We start from the raw sequence: 12,789 nt of genomic DNA on the forward strand, positions 1-12,789 counted from the left end.
AAAGTGAGTTGTACTGGGAAATTAAGGGTTACTGGTTCTTAAAGTACTTGATTACTAGACTTGTTTCCTTTATTGCTCATGGGCTGTGGCCGTTGTTGGCTGGATCAGCATTTGTTGCCCATTCTTAATTACCATTTAAGAAGGCAATAGTGAGCTCCTTACATACACTACTACTATTCATGTGGTGCAGGTACACATGGTGCTGTCTTTTAAAAAGGTAGTTTATTGGTTAATTGTTCCTTTTTGTGGGTTTTAATTTGTACGGGTAATGTTTACCAATAGTGGTGAAGCTTATTAGTAATTGAATTAATTAATTATAAAATAATTTTTAAAATAAGTGAATTAACATAAAAATGGCAGGGCAGGTGATCTGTTGCAAGTGCAGTATGTGGGAGCAGTTGGACTGCACTGTAATCCAAGAAAACCACGCCAGCAGAACATGTCTGACATTTGAAGAACTTTGGCTCAGAGCTGTTGAACTGGAGGCTGAAGTACAAATGTTTTGATGCATCAATAAAAGGAAAGGTACCTGGACAGTTTGCCTCAGGAGGAGGTCTAACCCTTTGGCTGGGGTCATCTAATTTTATCCATGGTCAGGGACAGGAAGGTTTGATTGTGAGTGACACAGGTAATCAGGAAATGGAGGATCTTTAGCCATCGCAGCTGGTACAGACAAAGGTAAGTGGTGCACGGTGGATGAGTGAACTGACTATGTACAATGGACAGGGAGCTGTTCTTTTTAATTCATCCATGGGATGAGTGTCACTGGCAGGGTCAGCATGTATTGCCCACCTCTGGACGGTTGCTCTGGTGAAGGTGGTGGTGAGCTGCCTTTCTTGAACTAATGCAGACCAATTGGTGCTGTTGGGGAAGGAATTCCAGGATTTTTACCCAGTGTCACAAAGTATGGTGAAATATTTCCAATTCTGAATAGTGAGGACATAGACTTGGAGGACAACTTGCAGGTAACGGTATTCCCATATATTTACTGTCCTTTTCTTCTAGATGGTAATGGTTGTTGTTTTTCAAGGTGCTGTCTCAGTAGCTTTGGTGTATTTCGGCAGTGCACTGTGTAGATGGTACACGCTGCTGATACTGCACGTCCGTGATGGAGGGAGTGAATGGTTGTGGATATGGTGCCAATCAAACAGGCTGCTTTTTCCTGTATGGTGTGAAGCCTCTTGAGTGTTTTTGGAGCTGCACTCATCCAGGAAAGTGGAGAGTTTTCCATCACACTCCAGACTTGTGCCATGAGATGGTGGACAGGCAATTCAGAAAATGTCCACTTGACTGATTTCTGCAATGAAGGCATTAGTTTGTGGAGAAAGGTTGGACAGATGGGCCTGTATTCATTAGGGCTAGCAAAACTGAGAGTTGATTTTATTGGAATATGCAAAACTTAAAGGGACTTGATAGGGAAGATGCTGGAAGAAGTTTCCAATTGGGGGGAGACAAGAACTCTTATGCACTGTTCAAAATTAAATGGTCATCCGTATAAACGAGAGTGAGAACTTTTTTTTGTCTCAGAGGGATGAAAGCTGTGGAATTCTCTTCATTAGAGAGCAGGGGAAACAAGGCCTTTGAGTATCTTTAAGGGAGAGGTAGGTAGATTCTTGACTAACAAGGGCATTAATGGGGATAGAAATTAGCCAGGAAAGTGAAGTTGTGGCAACAGTCAGATCAGCTATAATTTTATCAAATGGCAGAGCAGACTTGAGGAACCAATTGGCCTCATCTTACTCCTACATCATATCTGTTTGGCTCAGCGGCAATGAAGGAATGGCAGTATAATTCCAAGTCCGAATATTGTGTAACTGGGGCACAAGTCGCAGGTGGGGCTGGTGTTACCATGCTATTGCTTCCTTTGTTTTGCTAGATGGTAGATGTCAAGGGTTTGGAAACTGCTGTCAAAGGCTCTTGATGAGTTGATGCAGTGCAGATATCGATCGCTTTGTGAGACCTTCAAAGCATTGAGAAACATCTTATGAAAATGTGATACTTATAAATCTATTTTCTTTTTCTACAGACACAAATTTTGTGCTTGGGAATGCCCAGATAGTGGACTGGCCTATTGTATACAGTAATGATGGATTCTGCAAACTGTCTGGATACCATCGAGCAGAGGTTATGCAAAAGAGCAGTACTTGCAGGTATTAAAAGATGTGAAAGCATTTTCCTTTTATATTCACACTAAAGTGTGTTCTAGGGCACCGTATTATTCTGTATGCTGGAAAGGTTACAAATTTAAAGAATATTCTTAGGAAGTCAACACATTTTAATATTGACTCATAATTTATCAGTAGCCAGTAGTTGGTTTGAATGAAGGCATGCATGTTCTTCACTTGTCAGGTTCTGATGATACCCAATAGTAATTTCCAGTGACTTTTAAAGTTCAAAATTGCTATTTAGCAAGATACCCTTAAAATAATTTTCTGTGTGGTTGTGTAACTAAAGTTTAAATTACTGTTACTTTCTTGCATTTGATAATAAGTGATTCATGTCATATTTTCAGACATAGATTAAAAGTAACAATCTTTTAATGAACTTATTTTAAGCACTTGGCTGTCAAAAACATTTCAAATGATTCATGTATAACTCGCTGACATGATCACATTCGTAGATGCAGGGAAGGGTCTCAAATCTGGCAGTACAGAAACTGGAATTACCTGAAAACCGCAACTTTTTATCAATTTTAATTGAGGAAAATTAAAATAAAAAGCTTGTCTGGATAATGCGGCTAGGAAGTGCAATGGAATAAAGCAGCTCCAGGCTACTTATTGACTGCGTTGTTCTTTTCTGCACTCCAAATGCTGGACCAAAAATCTGGCAAAACCAAAATTCAGCGTGTTCTCAGTGTAGAGATTGCTAGATTCACTTATAACTGATTTCTTCACGCAGTGTTCAAAAAATCACCTGAAATTATATTGAAACAATAATAAATTTTTTGTGAGCATCTTTTAATGATTTTGATATGAAACCATATTTTAATCGTGAGTGCTGTGATATCAATTGCAAAACCGATGAATATTTTCTACAAAGGTGAACTGATATAAATATGTATTTCCTATTTGGCAATAATTTGTACATATGGTAAATTAATCCTGCCAGTGTCCAGATTCAGCTAAATTTATTCAAAGCCAGTGAGAAGCTGACAGCAAAACTACTGTTTACACAGAATAGTAGAAGCAAAGGATATGGCAAGCCTTTTAAGGGAGTAAAGTCAAAAATCAATCCGTGGAAAGTTTGGGTGGAATCTTGTAGGGGTCTGAGCAGCATGGGCTTTGGGAAAATATGTTGCAGAAACAGGCACCCCTCAATGTTAAGATCATTTTGCTCTATCTTTAATGCCTTTCATAAACAGCATGGCACAACTTTTTTCTAGGCAGCAGTGCGCTCACCATAGCTTGCCTAATTAATATTCACATTCCCATTTTACCAAACTCAGCAAGGAAACCGGAGTGAACACCTGGCAGATTCAGGTCATTGTTTGCTCTGAACCACCTGCATGTTGTCTACGACCAAACACACACCTCAAAATAAGATACATGGGCACCAGCCACATTCACTCCTCCTTTGTAAACATTGACATTAACTTCCACCAGTGCACCATAACCACTTCAATTATGCACTGGCAGAGTGATCTAGGGGCACAGACCTGCACTGCAGGATGCACCAGCTGTTTGCGTTCAATGGCTGCAACAGGGACACTTAGTACATAGGGACATGCACCCAGCTCTCACACTGGGCCGGGATGTTTATTTGCTCCATTATTAGTGCTTGTTCACTTAGCACCCACCTGCACAAGGTGCTCTTCCGCCTGGGCCTCAGCTCTCTGGCAGTACTCAGAGTGCCTGCTGTCTGGTCCATTTCTTCCTCAGCCAGGAGCTGCTGCAGTGAGATGTTCACCAAATTGTCACAATAGAGTATGCAATTTCCGCCAAGGTGGCACAGCTGAATCATATGGAGGAGTGGTAATAAAATGTAGTGAAGGACTGGGGAGATAGCACAGATTTCATTTAAGGTTAGTTGTCTCAGAGACACCGAAGAGGAGAGCAAGTGAGAGAAGATGATGTGAGCATTAGTGGGACATGAGACTCACTGGGAGATACGTGCAGTGGCAAAGAGAGAGAGTGTGTGTGAGAGATGGCAGAGAGCAGTCTGGTACTTAACCTGGTAGAAGGGAGAATGTCACTGACCCATCAGTCCAACTGCTGGTCATTTGTCTTCATTATGGAGATGGTACTGAGTCAGGTGGTGACTTCAGACCTACATTTGAGTCCTCCCAGATAGTCTTTGGTAAGGCTGCCATCCTTTAAGCATTGCATACTTTCCTCAAACCATTTGCTTTCATCTGATAGCTGTGGCTTTGTAGACAGTGAATTTTTGCCTCTGAGTTAGAAGGTTGTGGATTCAAAACTGACTGCAGATCTTGAGCACATAGATTAAGGCTGACACTCCAGTGCAACATGGAGGGAGTGCGGTTCTGTTGGAGTTGTTGTCCCTTGGATGAAAATTTAAACCAGCATCCCATTGGCTTCCCTGATGGATGCAGAATATTCCATGGCACTATTTTGAAGACGAGTAGGTAGGCAATGCAGAGAGTAGTGACCAATATTTTTTTTAAAAAATCTCTTGTTATCACATTGCTGTTATTGAAGCTTGCTCTCTGCAAATTGGCTGCTGTTTCGGACATCACAGCAGACTTAAAAATTGGCTTTTGGACATATGGTAGTTGTGAAAGATATTATAGATTTTCTTTTATTCTAAGCATCACTTGACCTAGCACCAAACCGAGAAAGCTGCGGTGTACCAACTACCACACAATTACGGATTAAGAAAGGCTCACCAACTGTTTTTACTTTTTATTCTCACACAGTTCTTTAAGGTTTATTTGAACCTCAATTACCCCAGTTGGATTTTAACTAATAGGAATATTCACATTCTCTCTCATTCCTATGCTACATTAATTATGTCATGTTCTGCTGTTGCCAAATAGATCAGCATTTCTGTGACAAGTGTTTCCTTTCAGATTTAGATGCGGTGAATGTCTTATTTTCATAGTATATGATCCTTTTAATGATTTTCTGCTGTTGTGCATGTATGTTATTATCCTGGATCATGGACTGTGTGTGATAGCTTTTAGCCAGCTGCATGGCTGTACACCTGTGCAGCTTAACAAACATTTTCTGTCATCTTTTTATTAGTCTACTTTCCAGGTGGCACTGGAGCATCGTTGGTTCAACAGTAGAGTTCCTGCCTGCCACATGGGAGATCCTGACTCAATCCCTGTTTGATACATTAAAGTGATTCAAAGAACTATTTACTGAAGACATTAAAAAAGATTTTGCCTAGGGCCATGTGAGTTTGAAATGGTTGAACTCACCTAATCCCAGAAGACCAGCAGATTCAGGTTTTATTAGTGCTTTGATGAGAGAGTACCTGGAAATACCTGGTGCAATAAGCATTGCAATATGAGAGCTAACATAGCTGAGCAGGTCTGGCAGCATCTGTGAAGAAAAAAATTAGAGTTAACACTTTGGGTCCAGTGACCCTTCCTCAGAACATTTCTGAGGCAGAATCTCTGAAAGCAAGTTAATTCTGATTTTTTTTCTTCACAGATGCTAGCAGACCTGCTGAGCTTTTCCAGCAACTTCTGTTTTTGTTTCTGATTTACAGCATCCACAGTTCTTCGGTTTTTCTGAGAGCTAACTTGCCAAGCTGGAAGCTGATCGTCACTCAAATATAATCTGTGAATCAAAAAATCACCAGAAAATTTAATTGAATACAAAAATGTCCTCATTAAGTGGCCACATCACTGGAGGCCAGACATTTATTGAAAATGTCCCTCAGACCCCGTGGAAGTCTAGAGTGCACATATGCAGGAACCGTCTGAGACATTGCATCTCCCAATGAGCAATTTTGCTGCTCACTGAACCCTACATGGGTACCTGGAGCTAAACTCAAGGTGTTGTAGAGTTTTGTGGTAGTTATCCAGTAAATGATAGGCAAATTAACACTTGCTACCTCCACACTGCTTCCCTAATTGTTGTGTTATGTCTCACAGTCAGTACGTAATACGAAATATGAGCAGAGTAGGCCATTTAGTCTGTCTAGCCTGCACCAACATTAATGAGATCGTGACTAACCTGATAATCCTCAGTTCCACTTCCCAGTCTTTAGCGCATAGCCCTTGCTTCAATTACTGATTAAAAATGTCTATTGTAGCCTTGAATATACACAATGACTCTGTCTCAAAAGTAAAGAATTCCACTGATTCATTACCCTGTGTGAGAAGAAATGCCTCCTCAGCTCTATCTCAAATATGTGAGCCCTTATTCTGAGATTATGCCGTCTAGTCATAGACTCTCTCACAAGGGGAAACAATCCTTCTGCATCTACCCTATCTAGTCCCCCTAGATCTTACATCTTCCAATAAGGTCGCTTTTCATTTTTTTATATTCCAATGAGTACAGGCTCAATCTACTTACCCTTCCTCATAAAACAATCCCTCTATACTGGATATCAGTCTCTTAATTCTTCACTTGACTGTCCCCAGTGACAGTATATCTTTTCTTAGATAAGGGGACCAGAATTATTCTCTGTATTCCAGCTGTGCCTCATGTAATTTTAGAGAAACCTCCCTATCTTTATACTCCATTCCTTTTGAAATTAAGGCCAGCATTCCATTTGCTTTTGTGCAGTCTTTTGCCATTTGAACAATATTCTGTTCTTCCTGTCCAAAGTGCATAACCTCACATTTCCCATATTATATTCTATTTTCTAAGTTTTTGCCTACTTGCTTAACGTGTCAATATCCCTCTGTAGACTCTGTCAGCTTCATTGCTTGCCTTCCCATCTATTTTTGGGTCAGCCACAAGCTTGGTTTTAGGTACATTCACGTTCATTATCCATGTCATTAATATATATTGTGAATAATTGTGGCCCCAGCACTGATCCCTTTGACACTCCAACAGTTACAGTTTGTTGTCCTGAAAATGCACCTCTTACGCCAACTTCCCGTCCCCTATTATTTAGCCAATCCACTATCCATGCCCATATGCTATCTGCAACACCAAAGGCTCTTACGTAGTTAAGTAGCCTAATGTGTGTTACATTATCAAGTGTCTTCGGAAAAATCCAAATACCTTCCACCTACTGCTTTCCTTTTTCCTATACCACTTGTTACCTCTTCAAAGAATGCTAGTAAATTTGTTAGGCATGATTTCCCCTTCATGGAGCCATGCTGACTCTACTTGATCATATTCTGCTTTATTAAATGCTCTGCTGTTTACATCCTTACCAGACTCTTAACGCTCTTTCAATAACAGTTGTCAAGCTTCTAGCCTTTAGTTGCTTGCCTTTGTTGTCTCCCCTTTTCTAAATTGGATTGAAATTTTCTCCACTCCTCTGAAACGTTTCCAGAATCTAAGGATTCTTGAAAGATTACTACCAGCGTATCCACTATCTCTGTAGTGGGCTTCTTTAATATCATCACATCAGGCCCAGGGGTCATAATTGGACTTTAGCACCATTAGTCTCCCTGGCACTTTTTCTCTAGTGATTGTCTTTTTTCCTCTCCTCCTTTTGTCCCTTGAATATTTAATATTTTTTGAATGCTATTAGGTCCCCTATTGTGAAGACTATTTCAAAGTATTTATTTCAACCCACCTGCCAAATGCTGATTCCCCATTATTATTTTCTAGCCTCTTTGTCTGAGGAACCCATACTCACTTTGGCTTCCCTCTGCCTTTTTATATATTTAAAAAGGCTCTTGCTGTTAGTCTTGACATTACCTGCAGGTTTACCCTCTTAATTTATTTTCTCCCTCTTTCTTTCTCAGTTGTTTTAAAATCTTCCTAATCCTCTGGTTTGCCTATAATATGTGCTACACTTTGTTTTTCCTTTAATCCGATGCTATCCTTACTTTCCCTGGTTAACCATAGCTGTCGTATCCCCTTTACCATTGTTTTCCCTATTGATAATATTTATTGCTGTTCTTCTGTGTTTATGTATTCTGCTCCTATCTGTCCCACTCTGCTATCATTGTCCAAATAGCTGCCCTATAATACTGCTGTATCCTCTTGTTTTGTAAGCTTTCATTTCCCCTCTCCTAAACCCTTATTCCCTCCCTCTAATTAATTAAAATCTCTCTCTCTATAGCCCTAGTTATTTGATTCACTGGGATGCTGGTCACGGTATAGTTCAAGTGAAGCCTATCCTACCTGAACAACTCCACTCTACTCCAGTACGAGAGCTCGTGCTCCATGATCTGAAACCCATTCAACCCATCATCTTGGAGTTTTAACTCCATTTTGCCACGGCTGAGGAAGTAACCCAGAGGTTCTGCTTTTTATTTCTGCTAACTGTCTAGTCTTTCAGCAGAACCTCCTTTTTAATTCTAATCGTGTCTCTGATACCAATGTGGACAACGATTATTGGATCCCTCCCCTCCCTTTCCACATTCTTTTTCATCAGTATACCTTTAACAGACTTGCTTATGTCATCACTATTTCATGAAATGTGACCGGAGGGGACTCATAGCATTGCCACAAAGCTTTCCTGAAAGGATATACAGCTTCAAAAACATATGTGTGATTTTCTACTGTTAGAAGGCCCACCTATGTCCAAAGGTCACTTGGTTTCACCATTTTGCTTCTCTAAATTGGCACTAAAGTAGAAGGAAGTTCCTTTGACATCCTCAGAGGTAGTAAGAACTGGTGCTGGAGTCAGAGATAACACAGTGTGGACCTGGAGGAACACAGCAGGCAAGGCAGCATCAGAAGAGCAGGAAAGTTGATGTTTCGGGTCAACACCCTTCTTCAGAAATGGGGGCGGGGAAGGGGGCTCTGAAGTAAACAGAGAAAGGAGGGGGTTGGGGTGGGGAAGGTAGGTGGGATGGTGATAGGTGAATGCAGGTAGATAATGGTGGGGATTGGTCAGTGAGCTAGGACGAGTGGATGCATGAAAGCGAAGATGGATAGGTCAAGGAGGTGGGGATGAGGAGGAGGGTTGGTCATGGGATGAGGCCGGGGTGGGGAGATTTTGAAGCTAGTAAAGTCCACATTGGGACCATTGGGTTGTAGCTCCCAAGGTGGAATCCCAAGGCTCCTTCGACCTAACTGATCAATCCCCACCACTACCTGCCTGCACTCACCTATTGCCATCCCACCTTTGCTAGCTAGAAGATATGTACCTAAGCAAGTGATGCTCCAATGTATACCCTATGAGAAACTCTCTCAAAGTGTTTAATGGATAACTAATTCCATGCTTTGGCATGGTCACATTGGAATGCTAATACGCAAGCTCATCCTGACTTCCTGAAATCTTCTACCTGGTAGATATCAATGGCCCAAAAGTAGCAGGATTACCAGTATGCACCAATCTCTGTACATCATGTTCATGAGATTCAAACTGCACCCACTGATGGAACAGGTAAAACGCATCTCTGACTGAAACTCCACCCCAACTCGATTACCTTACCCACCACCTGACTAACCCTCAGAGTGACTTGATCTGACAGCCCTCGCTTCGTGCCTAAGCAGCTCTTCTCCCAACCTGATCCAATGATACTCCCAACCATTGGACTGATCCCTTGATCCAAATTGATCTGACTGCTGTCCCCAATCTGATTACCTTCCCAATCACGTGAATACTGTTTTGACCAACTGAAGGATGTGTGTCCTTCTCGACTCTGACTTTACTTTGATCCGATGGAGCTCCCTGAGGATCTCTGTGCAGTGAATTTCTCTCAAAGTTGGGATCAGTAGACACTGAAAGAAATATGCAGCACTGTTGATTCACAGAATTTTTGAATGCAGCAGCAATCTGCTCATAACTGCCACCACTCACAAGTTTCAGGCCAACGTATTTACAGATATCAGCACCCCACCTATATTGTGTTCCAAGTAACATAGAATTTTAACCGTTCATAGCATAACTTCCCATATTTTTGATTTCTGAGGTAGCACCCAGTTTTTGTATAGATCAGTACAGACAAGACACTAAATGTCTCCAAGATAAAGCTATCTATGAACTATTCTCACCTATTCTCTCCTGACTTTCACGTACTTCAAGAGCAGATTTTAATGAATTGTGATTCAACTACTTAAATTATTCTCGTGTGAATTCATGGGCACCATATCTTCCTCTCTCACTTTAGATTGATTTCTGTTCACTTCGTATTACCTAAGAAAATTGTGAAAAGTGTCCCATTTGGTGGCATGACTTTCTTGTTCCTGTTTTACATTCTTTAAATATTGTTACTCAACACTTTTATACATCCCAATAATTATCATTTCATCTCATTCATGAAGTGTGGAGGAGTTTTACTAAGTAATCACTCATCCAATACTTCAATATATTTTCATTTTTTGCCTTAACTTCAGTGTTTGCTACAAGAGATCTGACGTTCACCTCTCCTGTTGTGTTATTTCTGTGTTGTCTTCAGCCTTAAAAAGAAATGTATCTCTTATTTATTTTTTAATTGAAAATTGTGAAACATAACAGCATAACATTAGAAGTCAGAGCAAGGGTAGGCTGTGTGCACCTTTAAGCTTGCTTGGCTTTTCAAAAAGATTATAGCTGATCTTGTATCTTCCTACACTACATCCATATCCCTTGGTTCCCATAATATCCAGAAATTCATTGTGTCTTTTATGTACTTGCTGACTAACTGAATATTCATAGCTCTGTGAATTGACAATTCCAAAGACTTAGAAGCCTTTACGTGAAGGTATTTCTCCTTATTTCAGTTCTAAGTGATTGTTCCCTTATCTGGCAACTGTGACCCATTGTTCCGGATAACAAAGTGTGGGGCTGGATGAACATAGCAGGCCAGATATGCTCCTAAAATGCTGCTTGGCCTGCTGTGTTCATCCGGCCCCACACTTTGTTATCTGGGATTCTCCAGCATCTGCAGTTCTCATTATCTCTGATCACAATTTAAACCCATAGCTCTGTACCTGTCAGTGAGAGGAAGCCTCCTTTGTGGTTAGTGCTGAATGCAATCTGCATGAGTGCCTTAATGAACGCTTTAGAAATGTAAACTGAAGGTAGTTAGAGCAGCTGAGTGTGACATTAGTTAGTCTGTAACACTGATTTAGCACTTAAAACGTTGCTGCTCCAGCTGACACCCTCTTATAAATATGCAAAGTTGAACAAACAAAGAGAGGGAATGGGGGATCAGAGGGGGTAAAACAAAAGAATCCTTATCTACTTGCAGGTTATTTGCTAACTAACCTCTAATGGGCCTGCCTGAGTTTCAGGAAGTGCACTGTGTTTCGGATACATGGCTAATATTAATGAAGTCTGCAGAAATTGGTGATAACAAAGTCTGGAGCTGGATGAACACAGCAGGCCAAGCAACATCTTAGGAGCACAAAAGCTGACGTTTTGGGCCTAGACCCTTGGGGGCTTTTGTCAGCTTTTGTGCTCCTAAGATGCTGCTTGGTCTGCTGTGTTTATCCAGCTCCACACTTTGTTATCTCGGATTCTCCAGTATCTGCAGTTCCCATTATCTCTGCAGAAATTGGTGTTGCTTTTGGAGAGGTCCTTGCCTGTGACTGCAAATGTACTGTTCAGACCATATGTTCCCAACCATGAATGCTATTGTTGAATTCCCCTTGGGTTTTGGTATGACAGAGAGATAAAGCAGAGACAGGAGAGAAGAATGCAAGTTGCTTGCAGGGGGACAAAGAGTAAGAGAAGGGCAGTCAGGATTTGACAGCTGCCTTGTATATCCACAATCTTCTGGGATCATTTCTGTTATCTCTGATTAAGCCAGGAGCAGTGTGTACATCATTTGTGCTTGGCAAGAGGTGCTCCCAGATCTGCGACCCCTTCCAATCAGACCTGCAGAGTCAGAGAGAGAGAGAGAGTGCATCTCCATGGTTAGTGTGAGTGACCTTGACCCTGAATTTCTTTGCAGAGTCATACAGTGTGGAAACAGATCCTTTGGTCCAACCAGTCCGAGCTGACCTTATCCAAATGTATTTTAAATGTTGTAACTGTACCTGCATCCACCACCACTTCTGGCAGTTCATTCCACGCATGAACCCTCTTTGTGTAAAAACAAAAGTTGCGCCACATGTCCTTTTTAAATCTTTCTCTTCTGACCTTAAAAATATGTCCCCCAGTCTTGAACTCAGCCACCCTAGGAAAAAGATCTTTGTCATTCACCTTATCTAAGCCCCTTCATGATTTTATAAACCTCAATAAGGTCAGCTCTCAACCTGCTACGCTCCAGTGAAAAATGTCTCGGCCAATCCTGTTTGTTTTTATATCTCAAAACATCATTCCTGGCAACATCCTGATAACTTCTTTCTGAACCCTCTGCAGTTTAACAATATCCTTCCTAATAACAGGACAACCAGAACTGCACACAGTATTACAGAAGAGGCCTCACCAACATTCTGTACAACCTTAATGTGACATTCCAACTCCAATACTCAAAGGTTTGAGCAATGAAGGCAAGCATGCTAAACACCTTTTTAACCACCCTTTCTACCTGTAATGCAAATTTCAAAGAATTATGTACCTCAACCCCTAGGTGTCTCTGCTCTGCAACACAACCCAGAACCCTACCATTAATTGTATAAGTCCTGCCCTTGTTTATGTTACCAAAGTACAATACCTCACATTTACCCAAATCAAACTGTACCTGCTACTCCTCAGTCCATTGCCCAATTGACGAAGATCTCTTTGTAACCTTAGAAAACCTTCTTCACTGTCCACTACACTAATAATTTTGCTGTCATCCTGAAACACACTAAACATGCCTCCTATATTCTC

At 41.1% G+C, this 12,789-nt stretch overlaps 1 protein-coding gene across 2 annotated transcripts in view; it reads left to right on the forward strand.

Annotated features, from left to right (window-relative positions):
- The window catches only part of kcnh1a (potassium voltage-gated channel, subfamily H (eag-related), member 1a), a 243,938-nt gene that overhangs the window by 15,049 nt on the left and 216,100 nt on the right, over positions 1 to 12,789 (forward strand). For both annotated transcript variants that reach the window (XM_048535533.2, XM_048535532.2), the window contains exon 2: positions 2,027 to 2,150. In XM_048535533.2, coding sequence (XP_048391490.1) covers positions 2,027 to 2,150 — 124 coding nt within the window. The remainder of the gene's footprint in view (positions 1 to 2,026; positions 2,151 to 12,789) is intronic.

This window comes from Stegostoma tigrinum, chromosome 9, assembly GCF_030684315.1.
Source record: "Stegostoma tigrinum isolate sSteTig4 chromosome 9, sSteTig4.hap1, whole genome shotgun sequence".
NCBI classification, from domain to species: Eukaryota; Metazoa; Chordata; class Chondrichthyes; order Orectolobiformes; family Stegostomatidae; genus Stegostoma; species Stegostoma tigrinum.